At 37.5% G+C, this 22,709-nt stretch overlaps 1 protein-coding gene across 1 annotated transcript in view; it reads left to right on the plus strand.

The window, feature by feature from the left end:
* LOC141443930 (uncharacterized) overlaps positions 1-22,709 on the plus strand; it is a 37,704-nt gene that overhangs the window by 8,410 nt on the left and 6,585 nt on the right. The window contains exons 6-8 of the mRNA XM_074109336.1: positions 9,085-9,246; positions 12,690-12,764; positions 21,389-21,583. Of these exons, the coding sequence (XP_073965437.1) occupies positions 9,085-9,246; positions 12,690-12,764; positions 21,389-21,583 (432 nt within the window). The remainder of the gene's footprint in view (positions 1-9,084; positions 9,247-12,689; positions 12,765-21,388; positions 21,584-22,709) is intronic.

Raw genomic sequence — 22,709 nt, forward strand, 5'->3', positions numbered from 1 at the left:
TGTTAACGGGATTAACAGAGACGGACTCTGTATTCACTCGTTTTAGTAATTTAAAATGCTACTGCGGTTGTGGGCATATTGCTTTCGGTTTGTTCGTAATGCTAAAAATCCGAGCACCAAATTTGTAGGCGCACTGACGGTTTCAGAGCGACGCTTTTGCTTTAGACCGACTAATAAAAAATTATACAAACGCGGAATTTGCTGAAGACATTAATTGCTTAAACCGGGAAGACTATGTTCCAAGCGGTTGCGTCGGCTCGGGCCTTTATAAGTGATGATGGTTTATTGCGCGTTGGAGGTCGCTTGGAGCATTCGAGTCTGTCTTTCGGCAAAAGCATCCTGTTATTTTACCAAAGCGTCACCCTTTAGTTAATTTGATTGTGGATCACTTTCATATACTATATTGCCACGCAAGGTGCTACCGTTTTACTGGCTGTATTACAGAAACAATTTGGATTATTTCGGCGACACAAGTCATTCGTACACGCATTTTCAAATGCATAAAATGTTTTAGAACCAAAGCTCGACCTACAGAGCCGATGATGGCGGCATTGCCCAGTGATAGGGTAAACGCGACGGGAGTTTTTCATACCGTGCAAACGGATTTTGCCGGTCCTTTCATTATAAAAACATTCGCGGGTACGGAACGCTAAACACTGAAAGCGTATCTTTGTGTTTTCATTTGCTCCTCATCCAAATGCGTTCATTTAGAATGCGTCACGGACCTTTCAACTGAAGGATTTCTTGCGGCTTTGACACGATTCACATCTCGACGCGGTCTTCCGAGTGTGATCCGTTCAGATTGCGGGACCAACTATGTTGGCACGAACAGGCATTTGGACGAGGTGCAAAAATACTTGGCTTCTCGGGAAGCCCAACAGGGGATCACTAGTGGAGCAGCTAAACAAAATATATCGTGGCGTTTCAACGTTCCTGCAGCGCCACATTTCGGAGGTTTATTTGAAGCTACGGTTAAATCAGCAAAGACCTTATTACGGCGGGTCATAGGTGATCAGGTGTTAACGCACGATGAATTGGTAACAGTATTCACTAGAATAGAAGCGGTTTTGAATTGTCGTCCATTGTGTCCCTTGTCCCAAGATCCCAATGATTTTGAGGTTCTGACACCTGCGCACTTTCTTATAGGTAGACCATTACTTTCGATTCCCGAGTATAATCTTGAAGATATACCCAATTCGCGGCTAAATCGTTTTAACTTAATTAAAGCTATGTGCCAACGTATTTGGAGAAAATGGAGTGATCAATATTTGCATTCACTTCAAATGCGAAGGAAATGGACATGTCCAACAGATTCACCTAAACTGGGTGATCTGGTTTTGATTAAAGAGGAGAATTTGCCTCCTCTTAAATGGAGATTGGGTAGAATTGAAACTCTACTACCGGGGAGTGATGGGGTTGTTCGAGTAGTAAAACTTAAAACCTCAACAGGCACGATGATGCGTCCAGTGGTTAAGATTTGTAGGCTTCCTTTTGATGACTAAGTTGCTAAACTGTTTATTCTATTAGTTAAGTTTTGTTTATTTTTTGGTTATAAGTGCTGCGTTAAAGCGGTTTATTACCAGCACTAAGCGGTTTCTTATATTATTCGGTTTGATAAAGGCTTTAGCCTTTCTCGGGCGGGGGTATGTTTCATTTTTAATATCAATAGTAGTAATATAGTTGGACGCGGCATTATACATACACACACATAACACTACACATTTGATTATATTTTATATATGTCTTGCTCCTGGGGATTGAGTAACGCATCGGACCTCAAAGGAAGACACGTCGCGATAATGACGTACTGGCAACGCGCGCTGTCTATTTGAAAAAAGGAAGAAAAAAGAAGGAGTTCGTCTTGAGATTTTGACGGTGATGGCGGCCGCCGTGTGATATAATATTAATTTGTTTTTAAAAATAATAAGAACTAAGTATTGGTGAAGAAGTGAGTTTTTGCGGACACTGCGGACTATTTTGGGGTAAGCTTAGGGAATTATTTTAATAATATTGTTTTTCGTTTTTACACTTTTTTTTGTTGGTTTAATTTTCACACGGGAAACTAAAGAAAGCGAAAGGTAAATAGCCTTTGAACCAGTGACCCAAAGGCCATAGATGATTAATTAACATTCGAGCATTTCATAATTTCATCCGCCTCAACCAAATAAACCGAACCAAATAAATATTTCTTTCTTTCATTTTTTCCGGTCACATTTATTACAGTCCAACGATTTTAGTGCCGGTTTCGATTATTTGTTAGAGTTCCTGTATTTCTACTAGATAACTAAAAACTGTATCAGAACATTCGGCCATTTTTACAGAAAAATGAGACGGGTAAAACGCTCGGATAGTGACGCCCCTCTGGTTTAGTAATCCAGGCAATCGTTTACCTTATAGGTAAACGTCCCAGCGCTCGATACGCTAATGCCCAATAGACGACACCCTGCTGTCATCTCTATTGCTAGTAAAATATGATTAAATATGCCAACTATTGGTACAGTGTCAAGCACTCGCACGTTTCATCATCATCATGCCAGCCTATATACGTCCCATTGCTGGACACAGGCCTCCTCTCAGAACAAGAGGGCTTGGGCCATAGTTCCCACGCGGGCCCAGTGCGGATTGGGAACTCCACACGCACCATTGAATTGCTTCGCAGGTTTGTGCAGGTTTCCTCACGATGTTTTCCTTCACCGCATAGCTCGTGGTAAATTTCAAATGTAATTCCGCACATGAATTTCGAAAAACTCAGAGGTGCGAGCCGGGGTTCGAAACCACGACCCTCTGTTTGAGAGGCGATAGGTCAAACCACTAGGCCACCACGGCTCTCGCACGTTTACCTTAACTTATTGTCTGGTTGGTTTCAGAATGTATCAATGTCACCATCAATATCGAAAATCATGGATCCTACTTTGACTGCAAGGATCATGAACAAGTAAATCTGATGATTGGAGATAATATCCAGCTAGTAACCAAACTTCCGGGCATCATACGATCCGTCGACTATATGTGGTAAGTCGATATCCCATCTGAAAAATTAATGTGTAGTAGTAGGTAGTAGCGTAACAAAAAGATATTAAAGTTTTTAAGAAAGTTGTAATGTCACGAAATGCCACTGCCGACAAAATGGTAAAAAAATATTATTTTAGGGTAACTCCCATTCCGAAAATACAAACTGAGACATGGATGCACAGAAAAACCAGAAAAAGAGACCAGCGCTGGGAATCGAACCCAGGTCCTCAGCAATCCGTGCTGCGTGCTATAACCCCTACACCACCGCTGGACAGGAATTTAGACACGGATTTTTCCTATGCATACATATCTCAGGTTGCTTATTTCTACTACGCTACTAAGACTCCAAATAACCAATCATAACTCCCATTCCATAGACGTAAAGTAGCTTAAGAGTAAGTAGCAGCCTAAATTATAAAAATACTAGTTTTTACCTGCGGCTTCGCACGCGTGAACTATTCGTTCTGATAGTTACTATTGAAGTGAAAATTGAATAAATGTTTTCTTTCTTTCTTTCTATTGTAATTCCGGGATTTCACAAAATTCCCCTGGGAAATCCCAAAATGTATATCGCGATCTTCATTGAGGTTGTGTTAGGAACAACTGTACAAAATTTCATGAAAAAAAAATTCATTTCATTCATTTCATTTCATTTTTTTCAGCGGTTGAAATTTCAAGATTTTATCCCTACCCCGTGGGGATATCGGAATAAAAAGTAGCCTATTATAGATTATTTTACACAAAAAAAAACTTTTACCATCCGACTTTGTATTCGAATCTACCCACAGTTATAAACATAAAGATAGGCAGCAAGGGTTGGGCTGTTAATCAGCGCTTTGTCACAGAATAAGTAATAGTACAAGTACAGAAGTTTCACTGCCGTACAAAAGTGACGTTTAGGCATAAGAATCGTGCCTACTGTATGCTTCTCTGTCTATCGCATAACTCGTGTTCACTCGCACGCGTTGAGTCGCACTGAATCGCCTCAACGTTGGGGAGGCCCGGTATGTACTTGTAGCTCGGCGGCGGAATGGCCTAGTGACACCCCCCTGGCTTTGTGCATAAGAGCTTGCGAGCATATGTACGCTGAGCCCAATCCAACCATCCATTTATCACACCTAAGTAAGGCAGTTGTCTCACCGCCGGCGAGGAAACGATTGGCTATTGACTATTTTCTCGCTCAAGAAACGAACAAAAGATATAAGATCCTGTGTGAGTAAAAGAGACTATATATTAATAGTTGATCGCTGGCGGTTCACACTGCCGGCGAGAACTCGCTCTTACATCTTTTGTCGCAGCGACAAGAGCTTTAAACTAGGTCAGCGATACTCGCTCAGCGCTGTTAGCTTGGCGGCCGCCCGGCTCGAGCGAGTGGAGCGAGTAATCGCCCGTCGTGCTCGAACACTCGCTTTTCACTGCTCGCCCACTCGTTTCTAGTTACTCGCTTTGCTCGCTTCTCGCTCATCGTCGGCGGTGGGACAAGTGCACTCGTAGTGTATCAATGTTGCGGGTCCAATCTAAGTCTTGCGAGTTGAAATTGATCCACTTGCAGAAGTCGGGTTCAGAGGGTAATTTGGCATTCTTATGAAAATCTAGTGACAACACAATAATCTGATGGTTCATCTAGGAGGATCGTCTCCGCAGAACGAAACTCTTCATGGGTTAATGGCATCGACTTGAAATTTGGTACGGAAACCTAGCTTGGAAGACAATGCAAGTACAATGGAACACACAGTACAGACAGCAAAAAAGCTTGTAGTAATTAATTTATTGAATCAGGCGTTACTTTGCGGAGGTCCATATCAATGAACTAAAATAATTTCCTTGCTCACCCGCGACCTTACGATAGCTAAGCTTATGCAAAATATGCGTGTTCATGCAGTTCCTCCACCTCCACACTGTAAGAACACACACAAATCACACAAACCCATCTATCACCACCACCACACTAACACTGCCACTGCTCCACTGCTGGTGGAGGAACTGCATGAACACGCATATTTTGCATAAGCTTAGCTATCGTAAGGTCGCGGGTGAGCAAGGAAATTATTTTAGTTCCTTGTAGTAATTATTAAATTTTTAACAAAAACGTTTTATGTTTTCAGGTGTATGGATAACAAGAACGTTACAGTGGCCGCAGGATGTAACAGTACCAAAATTGAATGTATTTCCAAAGTGAGTTTTTTAAACCCCCGAAGCAAGAATAGGGGTGTTAGGGCCTACGCTATCTGACGCGGGTACTCTGCACGGGCGCAGCCTGCGGGCGCGGGTGCAGCATGGCTACTACGAAACTCGAAACTCGAAGTTCGTGTCGTGCGGTCCCTCTGACACTTACACTATTTAATACGAGAGCGAGAGGGACGGTACGATACGAACTTCGAGTATCGAGTTTCGTTGTAGCCCTGCAGATACAATCCGTGGCATGCGATGCACGCAGTTAGCGCTGCTCCTAATAATTTTCAACATGGATCAATTTCATTGGTCGATAACTCGGTCGATATACAGCTTGCGGTATCTTTCCGCGGGCGGTATAACAACTAGTGAAACTTATAAGCCGATAACTCGGTCGATATACAGCGTGCGGTGACTCCCCTCCGAAGGCGGTATAACAACTAGTGAAAATTATAAATCGATAACTCGGTCGATATACAGCGTGCGGTGACTCCAACACGCTCTTGGCCGGTTTTTAAGTCTGTTCTACCTCTCTGATTGCAGCGCATTCCGTTTAGAGAATATCAGCAGGGTGAGTGGGAGTGTACATATTTCTTCAATACCACTAGACCGGTTCGACCATTTAAATTACATATGGGTCAAAACTACACTTCCCTAAAATGTAAATTGAACTTCAAAGCTGTAGGTAAGTCTAAGTCTAAGTAAAGAAAAGTTAATTTTGAACATGAAACCACCGTGACACTCGCTTAGCCCTTCTTCTTAGGAGCAACCGAAGAAAAAAGTTAACCCGAAACATTTCCAGCTAAAGTCGATTTAAGACGCGAGACACTAATAATAAAAAAAATATATATATCACGGGACAATTCACACCAATTGACCTAGTCCCAAAGTAAGCTTAGCAAAGCTTGTGTTATGGGTACTAAGCAACTGTTCCTCATAAAAAACTATGACAACCTATGGACTGTATTTACTGATGGTCAACGATGGGTACATTCAACAAAAGGTAGTGAAAAAAGTAGTCAGCATAAAATCTTGTATTTTTTAACATGATTTTTTTGTTATGTTTCAGAAGAGCTATGGTTTACCGGGTTGGATCCCGATCGCAGAATAATAGGAGGTGGTACGGTACTTTCTGGAGGATATATATATGTATACACGTATGATAATGGAGAACGACTGAACATTAACTGCCAGTCCACTCCTGATTCAAAAATAACTAGATGGGATTTAGAATGTAAGCGTAATTTTAATAAACACCCAAATTCAAAAATTCAAAACACCCGCCTGCCTCAAAAAAACTGAAAAGAAAAACAAATCTAGTGGTCTTCGAACTCTGATAAGTAACTTAGTCGGTACCTTACTGAGAATTTTTGGGCTTTTCACGAATTATAATGGGTCCCATCACTAGATTTGTTTTCTTAATTTTTGTTTTTTTAAAGCAGTCGGGTTTTTAGATTTTTACATTTTTACTCTTAGGTCAACTCCTGGTACCATTCCGGTTCGGGTACTCTTTGACATTATGAGTAATTTTGACCAAAAACCCCGGGATGGCAACTTTTCCGGTGTCGGCGCCATATTTAAAACTAACCGTCAGGTGCCGCGGCCATTTTGTAAAGAACTCCGTTAAGTGTTATCGCTACTACCGTTTTAATTTCGCGAAATCATGAATTTTATAAAAAAAATATCATCAAAAAAAATTTATAACAAAAAACAGAACCAACTACAAAAAAACATGAAAATAATTTTCTACCAGTCTAAAGTCGGTGCCTCAGCACGAGCCGGCAGGAGTGGACCTATAGTCGTCTACTTCCCCTACATAAGTACCTGCCTACTGATATTTTAGACTTCAATCAATCCTGCTGTCTCGTGCTGACGCACCGACTTCAGACTGGTAGAAAATTATTTTCAATGATTTTTGTAGTCGGTTCAATTTTTTTTCAAGCTTTTTAGTGTAAATAATCTAAGATAAAATAGTTTAATGTCAAATGTTCGACACTTTACGAAAGATTGCTTTTTCTGATGCAGAGACGTTCACTATTGAGGAGTCTTGGTGCTTCACCACCCGTTCCATTGTACCATACGACGAGCATAAATTGCCTAGCAACTGTGTTAAAGTAATTGAAATTCAACCCGTGAAGTACTTGTTATTGAGTCTGTTGGTCAAATGTGGTCTCCATCATCAGTTCCACTTAACCAAATTATGATTTTCAAAAGCGAATGCACGAGTAACTGCTAAATATATCCAAATTACCATAGGTGTCCCTACAATATTTTAAAAGTTCCCTCAATTTCCTTAAGATCCGATCATCAGATCCTAATTTGCAGCTTATGGGGCCTAATTGAAGGCATTCCTAGACGAACGAAAAAAAAAATTCAAATCAGTTCATAAATGACGGAGTTCTGATGTTCTGAAGTAACAAACATAAGAAAAAAAATATAACCGAACAGATAACCTCCTCCTTTTTCTGAAGTCCGTTAAAAAAGAGTGGATTGTACAACAAGAGCATAAAACGAGCCGAAATATAATTACAAAAAAAAATTATAACAAAAAATTGAACCGACTACAAAAAACCATGAAAATATTTTTCTACCAGTCTGAAGTCGGTCGGTGCCTCAGCACGAGCCAGCAGGAGTGGTTGAAGCCAAATATAAAGTGCGTAGGTGAGGTAGATGACTATAGTTCCACTCCTGCTGGCTCGTGCTGAGGCACCGACTGACTTCAGACTGGTAGAAAATTATTTTTATGGTTTTTTGTATTCGGTTAAATTTTTTGTTATAATTTTTTTTTCACCCTTTTTAGTGTAAATAATCTAAGATACAATAGTTTCATGTCAACTGCTCGTCATCTTTTACAAAAGATTGCTTTTGCCGATGCAGAGGCTCTTTCTTTACTGAGGAGTACTGGTGCTTCACCACCCATTCCATTTCACCATATGCATTACGAGGAGCATACATTCCTTTTTCAAATCGGTTCATAAATGACGGAGTTCTGAGGTAAGAAACATTAAAAACAATACAACCGAATAGATAACCTCCTCCTTTTTTTGAAGTCGGTTAAAAATATATATATTTGAAATTACCGATTCACCAAAGGGTTGTTGGCTGTTGAACTTCTCGCCCAAAGTATTGGGATCACAATCCAGCGCGGAAATGCAGAAAAAATAGAAAATAAAATAAGACAATTAATTGTAGAAAACACTGTTTTTTTTTTTCGTAATAATATTAAATTAGCCCTCTCATTATGAGAGGAGGCCTTTTCCCAGCAGTGGGACGTACTCGTATATACTCAGCAACCCAGCATTAATGGAAGGCAGCACTTTTTTTAACAAGCTTTTTTTATATTAAGTGGGTCTCATGATGGTAAGAGATTACCACCGCCCATAGACACCTGCAACACCAGGGGAATTGCAGATGCGTTGCCAATTTAGAGGCCTAAGATGGGATACCTCAAGTGCCAGTAATTTCACCGGCTGTCTTACTCTCCACACCAAAACACAACAGTGCAAGCACTGCTATTTCACGGCAGGATTAACGAGCAAGATGGTTAGCCAATCCGAGCGGACCTTGCACAAGGCAAGCTTTTATTTAACTTGCAATGTATTTATTGTATTTATGCCTGTATGTGCGGGTTAGGTCTTGCAAGTTGAATTTGACCCACTTTCATCGTTCGGATTGACTTAAAACTTGGAACTCTCTAGTGACAATACAATAATCTGGTAGTGAAGTTCTAGTGGTCTAACCAGGATCGCCTCCGCAAGACGGAACACTTCAACGGTTAATAGCATCAACTTGAAATTTGGTATGCAATAGTTTGGCTGACAATGCAAGTACAGTCAACAAAATGTGCAGTCAGCAAAAAAAGCTCGTTTTAAAAATGAAATTTTTAACAAAAACTTTTAGTTTCAGCTGAACGGAGTAAACAACCGAAAACAAATTTAACAGGGCGATTTGAGATAGTAGCTGATGATAGATTAAACGGTGCCATGTTGAATTGTCAATCTCGTAAAAATAGTGACTCTACAATAAAGAACATACGACTTGTTCTGAAATCAAAAACACCAGGTGAGCATGAGCAATGATCGTTTCTATACCAGACTACTGTACTACTACGAACTGCAAAATTTGAAGTTCGTATCATGATGTCCCGCTGAGCTGATGCTATAGTACATTATTGCACGAGCCGGCCGAGGCCGGGAAAAAGCAATGGCTTCAAGAAAAATATGGTACGGCCGTGCCTGTTTTTGTTTTGCTTGACTTGGCTGGGGCAATCCCGTGCCCCCAGATTCGTGGATGAGTAGAGTTTGAAGTCAATAAATACGAATCCACGTCACCACGTCAGTACGAGGTTTGCTTGTGCACATTGATAATTGCTCTGGAGGGGCGCGCCTTCATGAGATAACAGATCTGTACTATATTATAAATTCAAAGTTTGTGAGTATGTGGGTGCGTGTTACTCCACCACGATAAAACTGTACCTTTAGTGTAAGTTTTCGGTTACAAAATACGTCTCGATTGCGTTCGCGTAAAATCTCAATTTGTATGGAAACACGAACATCGCAAACGTTCCGCTAGAGCCGCTGTTCGTGTTTCCATACAAATTGAGATTTTAGCGCGAACGCGATCGAGACGTATTATGTAACCGAAAACCTACGAACAAATAATATCAGGAAGCTTAACTGCGTTATAAAAATGGAAACTGTGTCCTAACTGTGTCCTGCGCTAAGGTGCGCATGCGCGTCATTTAACTTTGACTGACATTTATTTTGCAAATTTAGTGAGTTCACGTCATATTTATAAATGACTGAGAATTTATTCTTATTTGAATCATAAGTCGTTTTGGTTTTAGGTATGGCCACTTTTTGTGTGGAATTTGTTCTGAGTTACGCTTCTAGATATTATTTGTTCGTAGCCGAAAACTTACACTAAGGGTACTGAATTTGTTGCATGCAAGTAGCTATCGTAAGGTCGAGGGTGAGCAAAGTACAGCCCTCCTATACTCACGAGCAATAACCTAACCTAACCAAAAAAAAGTTGGAAAACCCCCGACTTTGTCACTTCAAAGTTCAATATCTCAAAAACGGCTGAACCTGCTATCAAATAAAAAACACCGCATCCAAATCGGTCCAACCGTTTAAGAGCTACGGTGCCACAGACAGACAGACACACACGCGTGGGGGGTTAAAAATGACGCATTGAAAGTTGTGAAAAGTTCCATGAATATTGATGCGGTAGTTTTGCTCGTGAGTTTATACGATTTGTTCGTGTTTCGTCATATTCCTAATTGTTCATATTCCTGATTCGACACTTTCCTAACTGGTCATATTCCTAACTCGTCATATTCCTGATTCTTCATATTCCTTACTTGACGAGTACCATGTACATTTGCCTGCACACAATTAATTATATTATTTAAATCGTTTGTGGTAAATGATAAGAACCATAATACAGTGCCAGAAACAAATCAAAGTTTTTATTCGACAAGACCTTAGCCGGTTAGGTAAAGGTTTTTTTTTATGACCACACAGAACCGATTCGGGGCACTTATTACATCGGTTGTGGGTGATCATAAAAAAAATAACCTTAACCTAACTGACTGTAAGCATGTTGGTAATTACATTTGACCGTACAATGACGAGTTAAGAATATGATGAATCAGAAATATGACGAGTTAGGAATATGACCAATTAGGAAAATGTCGAATCAGGAATATGACGAATCAGGAACGAATCCCTAACCTAACCTATAAGATACCGACTGATCGGAGGGCGTATTGCAAGACCTTGCATTTTTAACTAAAATCTGATCATTATTTGAATAGAAACTGCCAGAATTGTGTTATATGCATTCTTCTTTCTGAAATTTCAATGTCTATCATGTATCTCAACCATTATAGAAAACATACTTTATAGATGTTGATTGATATTTCATGTAACAATTTTTTTTATAATTTTATGTATTTTGAACGTATACATTATCAAAATATGCATTTTGTGCCATATGAGTAAGAAACATAAGCATTGTAACTATTATATATTTTGACAACTATGCATTTCAAGCTTATGCGTTTAGAACTTATGTCAAATAACTTTATATATTTTTATGCATTATATTTTATAATTTTCAGTATTTCAACTGTATGTATTTTGAATTTATATATTATAATACATGCCCGATACGAAATTCGATTTTCAAATTTCGTAGTAGCCCCCAGATCTAGTTAATAATGTTTTTCCATTGTATTTTGTCGGATAAGTTCGTAATATCTTGCTTTCTTATTCATCTTCAGTGAACTAAAGTAAGCTATACTAAAAACTGGAATTCAAGACCAAAAAATCTACGACAGATATGTCACTTCTGTGACTGTCAAATAAACTTTTCAGGTTTCGCCTACCTTTTTTAACAGTGATCACAAAATTCTATATTGCTCTCGTGTCTGACATTTTTTAATGCGCAAGTTGTCTCCGCGTGGTTTCTGGAATTTTGCTATCAAGTTGCAAAAACTACGATCACCGTACAACGTGAAGAAGAAGAATATATTTAAGTATCTTTAATTTAACTGACATTGGCCTAAGCCTTAAAGCCGCCATTGAGGGGAATAATTATAACCTTTTTTAATATGATTCCTTGTATTGTTATTAAATAAGGATTTTGTGAAAAAAATATTTACTAACTTATTTTCAACACTCAACTAACATTGAGACAATTTTATTCTAAGGAACATAAACAGAATAAGGTTGCGTAGTTCTACACAGTGTGGTTCTGAATATTTATTTTATTCAGTTTTTTCGTATTTGCTGTTATGGCCGCAACAGAATACATTATCTGTGAAAATTTAAACTGCCATGGTTTATGTTATTAGATACAGTAGGTACGGACAGACCTAATGACAGACGGACAACTGAGTCTTGGTAATAGGCCTCATATTAAATCACAGGAAAGGAATTTGAAAAGGTTAAATGTTTTTTTTAACAGGTTTAACCACCATAAACCCCATAACGCGCTACACACTATTACTCTGCAGTTTTGTTGATTAGCTAAATGTATGTAAAAAATTAAAACAAATATTAGTTTGATTTTATCTTAATTGTAAATTATTGCACCAAATGTTACGAATATCTGAAGAAATACAAGCACAATACCAGTTTTTCAACCAAAAATTACGAAATAATTAAGTTTTTATTCAGGCGTCTAGTATTTATGTACAAGTAAGTAAACAAAATTACTTCTTTAAATTATAGAATCGAAATTACTAATAAAAAGAATATTCTATCGTGTGTTTTAAAATAAAGGAATGTACTTATTGTACACACATGTTATTTCAGTGGCAACATTGTCGTAGATTTTTTGGTCTTGAATTCCAGTTTTAAGTACAGGTGAGAAGCAAGATGACAAAACATTATTCACTACATCTATAGACATAGTTGTTTATAAATAGTTCATTGATATGGACCTCCACAAAGTAACGCCTGATTTAATAAATTATCAGCAATATTTTCTTCTTTTAGTTCCCCATACGCGACCAACAATGGCTCCCAGCATTATCCCTTCTACTAGGACTACGAAAAATACAAAAACACCAAGTAAGTGCCAGTTTGTTTTTTACCCGACTGCCCGAAGGAGGGTTATGTTTTTTGAGCGTATGTATGTACAGTTGTGGTCATATAATTAAGAACGATTTTTTATAGAGAAGATTTTTTCAAACTGACAAGTGTTACTAACTGTATGTAAATTTTTGTACTTCTCTCGGTATCGTAAAACTTTTCCTTACTAGCGGTAAATTCATTTATACATATAATTGGCTAAAAATAAATAGATAAACTTTATATATTACATCTAAACCTAGTATTACTACTTACTGGCTGGTCATATAATTAAGAACGCTGAATAGTTTATTTTTTATTCAAATTTAAATAGAGAACGGACCGCCGCTTTGTGGTTTTAGGTTATTATTTGAATAATTTTGGCGCCATTTAGTGCCGTAAAAGTCTTAAAGGCGATTGCTTCATATAAAACAACGAGGAAAAACAAAAGTTGTGATAAATCTACAAGAAAAGTAATACTAAAACTTCGCGACAAGAATTGGTCGTATAAACACATAGCCGATCATCTGCAATGTTCAAGAACTATGGTTTTCCACGCCATAAAGCATTTTGCTACGTATCAAACTACTCAAATGTTCCGCGTGTACCTAGACAAAGAAAGTCATCTCGTCGAGATGATCGAAATATCGTTAGTTTGGCAAAACAAAATTCTTTTAAAGGGTCTAATGAGTTGAGAAAAGAATATTTGGCGAAAACAACCCTTCAGCAATCTCGGCACGCAGTATTCGAATGCGTATGGTGGAAGAAAAGTTGCACGGAAGTATAGCAAGGAAGGTGCCTATGTTGAAACGGTGTCATAGGCAAGCCCGGCTTGCATTTGCAAGAAGATATGAAAACTGGACAGTCAGACAGTGGAAAAACGTTCTTTTTTCTGACGAGACAAAAATAAATAGGGTATGTTCTGATGGCAAACGATATGTAAAACGGCCTCCAAATAAAGCATCCGACCCAAAGTACACAAAAGTAACTTTAAAGCATGGCGGGGGAAATGTAAAAATTTGGGGATGTTTTTCTGGACATGGTGTTGGACCTGTTAGGCTGATAGAAGGAAACATGGATCATTTCAATACAAAAACATACTGGAAGAAACAATGTTACCATATGCTGAAGGCGTGCTTCCGGTTATTTGGACATTCCAGCACGACAATGGTCCCAAGCATACTGCACGTACAGTTAAGGAATTCCTCACATCGCAATCAGTTTCTGTCTTAGATTGGCCAGCCAACAGCCCCGATCTTAGAGCAATAGAGCATCTTTGGTGCGAAGTCAAAAAAAAAGTTTCAAATCGACAGTGTGGCAATTTAAGAGAACTGTATGACGTATTCTTAGAAGAATGGAACTCTATCTCTCTTGCGAAATGTCAAAAATTGATAGATTCAATGCCTCGCCGGTGTAAGGCAGTAATAAATGCCGTGGACATGCTACTAACTATTAATTTTTAGTTAAATGTATAACATTGCTTTTTTTTTCTGTACAAACTTCACGTTAGTGTGATTTAGTTAATCTAAGTTTCAAATAGAAAAACTTTCGAACCGTTCAATAAATCGTTCTTAATTTTTGTCCAGCTTCATTACTATTTGAATTTGTTACTAAAGAGAATAAAAACAAAATTTGAGTAAAAATGACAGTAATTTTATTCTTTATTCTAAATCCCGTTTGCTCTATTCATGTGGCTATTTCATAACGTAACTAGTTACTTCTAAGAAGGACCCACGACTACACATGACATGATTAGTTAAAAATAATCTGGAACTTCAAATCGTTCTTAATTACGTGGCCACCACTGTATGTATGTATGTGGGTTGGTATGTATGTCCATTTCTTTGGTCCTCGCTGCAGCCTAAACGGCGGATTTTAACATATGAGGTATCATTGGATTCGTCATAACTGTCGGAGTGACTTAAGCTATATAATATTTCAATATGGCGTCTGTGAAAAAAAATACGGGTGAGGAATGAAAAAAAAAAATTTGTATTGTAACATTATGTGTATCAAATGAAAGCTAATAATTAGTCCATTCTAAATATATATGGGTTACAATACTTTTAATCCACCATTTTCGCATAAATATCAAAAAAGTGTAAAATAAAACATTAAATAAAAAAAAAAAAAAAAAAAAAAAACCCGACTGCCAAAACTAAAAGGAAGAAAATAAGCCTAGTGGTCTAGAACTCTGTTAAGTAGCTAACTTAAAGTTCAACAGTCGGGACCGATTTAAATCGTAACCAGCTCAAAAACTCTTAGTACCTATGGGTCCCGACTGTTTAACTTTAAATTAGCTTCTTGACAGAGTCTTAGACCACTAGACTTATTTTCTTCCTTTTAGTTTTTAAGGCAGTCGGGCTTTTTGTTTTTCTAATTATGAGCATTTTCTATTGATCTGTTTGAACTGGGATCCTTCCGACTGCCATAATCTTATAAGTCATAATGTAATGTTTGTCATAATTATTGTTAGTCATAATTATTTCCCGCTGAAATCGTACATTTTTCATAATTTTTAACAGGTCATCCTGTAGAACTCTATAGGTTAGGTTAGGTTTGTTTAATAACCATTCAGAAAAATAAATGGTTTCAGAGAAAAAAAGAGTTATGTCAAACATTACATTATGAGTAACAATTTTCTAGCAGTCAATATAGACCCGTTTGAACTTGGTGCCTCGTCATGAGTCAGCAGTGGACCTAGTCATCTTCTAGCTTCTATAAAACCCCACCATCTTGCTCGCTAATCCTGCCGTGAAGCAGCAGTGCTTGCATTGTTGTGTTTCGGCGTGGAGAGTAAGACAGCCGGTGAAATTACTGGCACGTGAGGTATCCCATCTTAGGCCTCTAGGTTGGAAACGCGTCTGCAATACCCCTGGTGTTGCAGATGTTTATGGGCGGTGGTGATCTCTTACCATCAGGAGACCCACTTGCTCGTTTGCCATCCAGTCGTATAAAAAAAAAAAAAATCATCATTATCATCTTCCAGCTTTCCAGCAAAGTAAAGACTTCGCTTAGAAAGCTGAAAATTGCAGGCATTGAACCGATTAAAAAAAAAGTAACTAAGCAAAGCTTCTACTATGAATACAGCGTGAACAAAGATTCGAATTATTCTTGCGAATATCTGCCCCGGCCGGGGATAGAACCCGGGACCTCAAGCTTCGTAGACAGGTTCTCTAACCACTAGGCCATCCGGTCGTCACTATATTTAGTATAACCTAACCTAACCAACAAAAAAAAACTTGGAAAACCCCCCGACTTTGTCACTTCTAAGTTCAATATCTCAAAAACGGCTGAACCGATTTTGATGAAACATATCTAAGAACCATCGTTGGAAAACTGCATTCAAATCGGTCCACCCGTTTAAGAGCTAAAGTGCCACAGACAGACTCACAAAGCGGTCAAACTTATAATATACACCTCCAATTACTAACGTACACCTCCAATGAGTTATCGCGTATGAATTCGCCACTAGAGGCGCTAGTGTAGCGTGAGGTCTCCGAAATGTCAAATCTCATAGTTTTTGGGTGAGCTACGCGGGTTTATTTAAAATTAGAATAATTTTGTGAATATTTTGCAATATCTGAAATTAATTATGGCAAAAATGCGTTCTGGGGCAATGAATGTCTGTATTTTGAGAAAGTTTTGTCTTTCGGAAACCTTTGTCCTCCCTTTTTTCCGAACAAAACGGGGACTATGCAACACTGTGGCATGCTCGATATTTTTATGGTACGGTTTTAAGGTGTATTAAATATGATTTTAATCTAAACTTTGTTTTCACGCCCGTAATAACAGACTCTGAAAGTCATAATTAAAAACCTCACGCAACAGTGCGCCATCTAGTGAGACAAAAAACGATAGCCCTCATTGAGTAAAAGCTTAAAATAACTTGTTTTCTGTGTTATCAAGCAAATGGCAAAACGTTTCGTTTGTTCGCGCTAGCAGGCAAATGTCTCTCCAATGATGACTCATGGTGAGATATGAATGAGGTAAAATAGCCAGTTGCGGAGTCCTTGCTTTATTGTGACTAACGTCCCGAGCCCAAATAAATAAATAAACTAATTAAAAAGTCAAAACCCAACTGCCTGAATAAACCCAATTTTGAATGGGTCCCGACTGTTGTACTTTAAAGGTCTCTACGCACTACACCGTATTTATTTATTTATTTGCCAATAACCTAACGAACAAGAAGTTGGAAAACCCCCGACTTTCTCACTTCAAAGTTCAATATCTCAAAAACGGCTAACCGATTTTGATGAAACATATCTAAGAACCATCGCTAGAAAAGCTGATTTCAAATAAAAAAAACCGCATTCGAATCGGTCCTCCGTTTAAGAGCTATGGTGCCACAGACAGACACACATAGCGGTCAAACTTATAACACCCCTCTTTTTGCGTCGGGGGAGTCTCGAATACCTCTAAAAACTTGCTTATGGACTAGTTTCTTACATAAATATTTTTATATTATTTTTTCGACAGTACCTAATATGTTTTGCCTTGCCTCGAAGGTTTTGATTCTTGTATGAAAACTTCGTAATTTCACATAAAAATAAATATTTATTTTTATGCTGAAAAGTGACGGGACATCAGCTTCAACAAAAATTGTATCAATACATACAGTGTCGTGTTACAAGTCATATAAACATACTTAAAACGTAAATTGTGGTGGTATTGGTAGTGTATTTAATTTATAATTTTGGTACATTTAGTGCGTTACAAAGGCGTACTTAAACTAAGGTATATTTTGAATCAGATGACAACATAATCTTAGGTAAAAACATAATATTTTACGGAATTTAACATAACAGTTTTTTTTTTCAATCTTTGAATGACAGCAGAAAGCTCAAAGTAGGTTTGAATATTTTTATATTTTTTCTTATAAACCTAAACCTTTGCACTATGCAGCATTCAAAAAAAAAATTCGCACCACCCTACTACGAAGTGCAGAATTCAAAATTCGTATCTTGCCGTCCCCGCTGGCGCTTGAGTATATTAGTACCTGGGTGACCAAGCTCTGCTCGTGGTAGAACTCGGTAACCAGCGTTTTTCCAGAGATAAGACTAAGCTAGATCGATTTTTCATCCCCGAAAACCCCTCATCATCATCATCCCAGCCTATATACGTCCCACTGCTGGGCACAGGCCTCCTCTCAGAACAAGAGGGCTTGGGCTATAGTTCCCACGCGGGCCCAGTGCGGATTGGAACTTCACACGCACCATAATTGCTTCGCAGGTTTGTGCAGGTTTCCTCACGATGTTTTCCTTCACCGCAAAGCTCGTGGTAAATTTCAAATGTAATTCCGCACATGAATTTAAAACTCAGAGTGCGAGCCGTTTGAACCCACGACCCTCTGTTTGAGAGGCGATAGGTCAAACCACTAGGCCACCACGGCTTTTTAAGCCACCACGGCTTTTTAGGAAACCACGGCTTTTTGGCCGAAAACCCCTACATATTAAATTTTATCGAAATCGTTGGAGCCGTTTCCGAGATCCCCAAAATATATATATACATACAAGAATTGCTCGTTTAAAGGTATTAGATAGATAGATAGGTTTAACACAAGAGTGAGAGGGATGATACAATATAAACTTCGATTTTCAAGTTTCGTAGTAGCCCCCTGTTAAGTAACTTAGTTCAACGGCCGGGACTCATTCAAAATCATTACCAGCTTTTTAATTATCCGTAATTACCGACTCTTGAACTTTGTCACTTAACAGATTCTAGACCGGTACACTTTTTTTTTCTTTTTTTTCAGGCTCGTCGGCTCAGTCGGGTTTTTTTTTTTTATTTTATCCTTAGTACTTTTTGGTATTTCTGTGACAATATAATTCTAATAATAGCATACAAATATGTTTAATAGGCTAGTTATTAGCTTTCATTTCATACCCATATTATAACAGTAAGTACTTTTTTTTTAATTCCCCCGACATATTTTTTTCGCAGACGCCATATTGAAATATTGTATACCTTATGTCACTTTCGGCAGTCATGACAAACGCTGCGATACCTCATATATGTTATGTTGATAAATGCGAAAGTGTGTGTGTCTGTGTGATTATATATTTGTATGTTTGTCCAGAAAGTTTATGGGCCAGAGAGTGACTACTAGAGAGTAGAGAAGGTACAGGGAGTAAGCTATTTTTTATCCCGGAAAAATGCACTGTTCACGAGGGAACAATTTCTAATTTAAATACGTTTATTTGTCAAACATAGGTGAAAACAGGTGGAACAGCGCGCGATCACGGAATTCCACGCGGGCGAAGCTGTGGGCAAAAGCTAGTATCAAATAGGAGGCCTGTGCCCAACATTGGGACGTATATAGGCCATGATATGTCCTTCTGTGTGTATGAATATTTTTTTGAACGTAGAATGCACATTGTCATGTTAATCATATCATGATTGCTTAGGAAATTAATGAAAATTTATTCTGATTGACAGCCCTTCTATACTCTTCCAGAAAAATCTTAACAACGCGATTCAGTGGGGCAACTACGAAATTCGAATATCGCAGTTCGTGTCGTTCCGTCCCTCTGACGCTTATACTATTTAATATGAAAGTAAGAGGGGGGGGGGTACGATACGAACTCTGATTTAGTTACTCGGAGTAGTCCCGCAAGTTTTCGTTTAGATTAGACGAGATAATGGCATCCACGCCATGTCTTTGTTTTGAAGAATAAAGATTATATCTATCTATCTATCTATTGATACAAAAATAAACTAAGAGCACCGTTTAACAAATAGTTGACCCCTATTACTGGGTGTTCTACCCTAATATGACCCTAATGTGACGTTTACAATTGTCATAGCAGGAAATTTTAATTTGTTTGTATTATCCTTTAATGATACATAAGTAAATGTATCATTCGGCAAAACTGAAGTGTTTTATAATGTACTATGTTAAAATTATACTTTAAAAATGACAAAAATGAGTGAGGCTCTTAAAGTTTCTGTGGTACTTTATATGTTTTGTGGAGTTGGTAAGCGAACAAGTTATTCATACTATATGTAATGGGTCGATCACCATGTGAGGCTCCCGTATTATAGACAAAAATATATAACGTGTCTACGATCTGGACAATTATGAACAAATTGGAACCTATTGATTAGGGTATTTCTAATTATATGAAATATTTTATTTTACTTTACATATATAGGTAACATGGTAACAAGTGTTTTTTTTTTTAAATGTGCTAAAGTGCAGTGACACGTCTTAGCAAATACATTGGCACGCAAATAATTATCTTATTAAATCCATACTAATATTATAAATGCGAAAGTGTGTTTGTGTGTTTGTCCGTCTTTCACGCCGTAATGGAGCGACGGATCAACGTGATTTTTGGCATAGTGATAGTTTATAGGCCCGAGAGTGACATAGGTTACTTTTTATCCCGGAAAATGTACAGTTCCCGAGGGAACAGCGCGCGATATCCGGATACCACGCAGGCGGAGCCGCGGGCAAAAGCTAGTAAATTTAATAAAAATATGATATGAATAAATTACTCATTTATATTTAATAATAGTCATTACGTTATAGGTCAAGTAACCGTGTGATAATTGCCATTATCAAGAATGAAGATCATTATTAAGAATATTGAAAACCAGCTTGCCCGCGACTCCGTCCGCGTAGTATTCGTTTATAGATATCCCGCGAGAACTACGCAAATTTCCGGGATCAAAACTATCCTATGTCCTTCCCGGGGACTTAAACTATCTGTTTACCGAATTTCATCCAAATCGGTTCAGCGGTTTAGACGAGATTGAGTAACAAACATCCAGACATCCAAACATCTTCACAAATTTTCACATTTATTATTCTTGCACTGGTAACACTAAATTCCAATGTCATCTGTCTATGGCTTTCAAAGTTAACGTTGTTTGCGCGTGGTATTTTTAAGTGATATATTGTGTTTTTGTGCGTTAAAATGCCGAAGATTATCAATAAATAGCCTTGGAAGGAAAATAATTCACAATGTATAAAAGTATTTGTCATGGAAAAAGCCTGAAGGATTAAAAAATATTCCTTTAAATAACATCACCGACATCGTTGTCAATATGACTGGTAGGTATCGTATAGTAAGTGTAAAGAATGTTGCAATATAAAACGTAGAAGTGCTGCCCTCGCGTCAGGTTTTGTTATATTCCTGGTCAGCCTTTAACTACATCACATATAAATTTAGATTACACATACTGTGTATAACTTTATAATAAATAACTTTAAATATTATTTTATACATTTATAATTACTTTAAATCTACTTCTTACTTGTAACACGAATACAATTTTAATATATTGTAACGTTGTGTTTTCTTCCATGACTCGAACTGCCCGAGATCCGATTAATCTGGCAATTATTTTAATATATTTTTTCGCCTCTTGATCTCATATTAAATAGCATAAGACAAGTTTAAGAGGGACTGCACGACACGAACTTCGAGTTTCGAGTTTCGTATAGCCCTGCTGGATAGTTTTCGCAGGACGGAAAACTCAACGGTTAAAGTCATTTACTTGAAATATGGTACGGAAATGTAGTTTAGATGACAATGAAAATGTCAATAAAAAATACAGTCGGCAAAAAAAAAAAAAAAAAAAAACATTTGACATTTTTAATAAAAACTTGTTTTTAGTTTCAGGTTTCGAAAAAGTAACGCTCAAAATAGAAGGAATAAATTTAAATTCTTCAAAAGATTCGAATGCTACACATTTATTTTACAGTTTTAGTGAACCAAAGGAAATATCTATGAAATGTATTATTAATAAAGAAAAATACGGTGTGACGTTATTGGATGGAGAAATGCATGGAAGAGTCTCTTTAGGAACACGTAATGTATTTTTTTTTTAATCCTAAACTGTAAATCTGTGATTTACTTAATCACGTATATTAATATAAGAACATACTTATGAAGATTCTGGAAAAATCGAAGTATAGGTAGTCTATTCACCATAAACAGCGCTTGTATCATTATTATGTTGCAAAACGATACTCTGCAGCCACTAAGTATACAACAAGAACGTACGACTACCTATTTAACAAATTACTTAATTCAAATGGTTCTTATTTTATATCCCATTAGAAAAAAATGTGAAATGAGAGCCATGTTCAATATTATGATATAATATATGCCTTGGTTGTTGACTTCAACGACAAAAGAAGAGATTTAGGGGCTTAAATGTGATGCCGTCTCTATTTGTTTTGTTCGAATAGACTGAGACGGCATCACATTTAACCGTCGCTTAACACTAATCAATGGATGGTGAAACAGCCCCTTAAATGGGTGCCAAGTTCAATGGGCAGTCCTGAAATTTATTTATAACAACACAAAATATTATAAGTAATTATAACTTAGGATAATTATATTGAAGCCTAAGGTCTGGCTTGGCTAGTTCTTATATACGAATTAGTAGGATTTTGCATTTTATAAAATAAGTACCTAGTGGTAGAATAGTAGATTGTTCAATAAGGGACTAAAACAAGCCATAATGACACGAGATGTTTTGCCACCCGAGCAGAGCGAGGGTGGCAGTAGTTCGAGTGTCATTATGGTTGCTTAGTCTCGCGTTAAACACTCTACTTTTCACTTTGAATGCGAGGAAAAAACGACATCCTATACCATCAAAATTACAATTCTGTTAGAAATATGAGGTTATTTGCACGTCCTAAAAATTGTCTATAACAATTAATTAAAATGGCGATAAATCCTCTATTTACAAACGCCGTGATTGGCTGTTTAGGGGTTTCCAGAGTAAATAAAAAATATATTTTAATCCCTTGAGATTAATAAGGAGCTTTAGTCCCGATATGCAGAGATTAAAGTAACATTTAAGAGCATGACAAGCAAAAAAGTATATGCAACGTTTATAGTTAGTCAAAAAAAAGGTCGTATTGTCCGTTTATTACAACTTGTCTGTATTTATTATTTATTGTATGTATGTAGGTACTTACCTATT

Source organism: Choristoneura fumiferana, chromosome 28 (genome assembly GCF_025370935.1).
Source record: "Choristoneura fumiferana chromosome 28, NRCan_CFum_1, whole genome shotgun sequence".
NCBI classification, from domain to species: Eukaryota; Metazoa; Arthropoda; class Insecta; order Lepidoptera; family Tortricidae; genus Choristoneura; species Choristoneura fumiferana.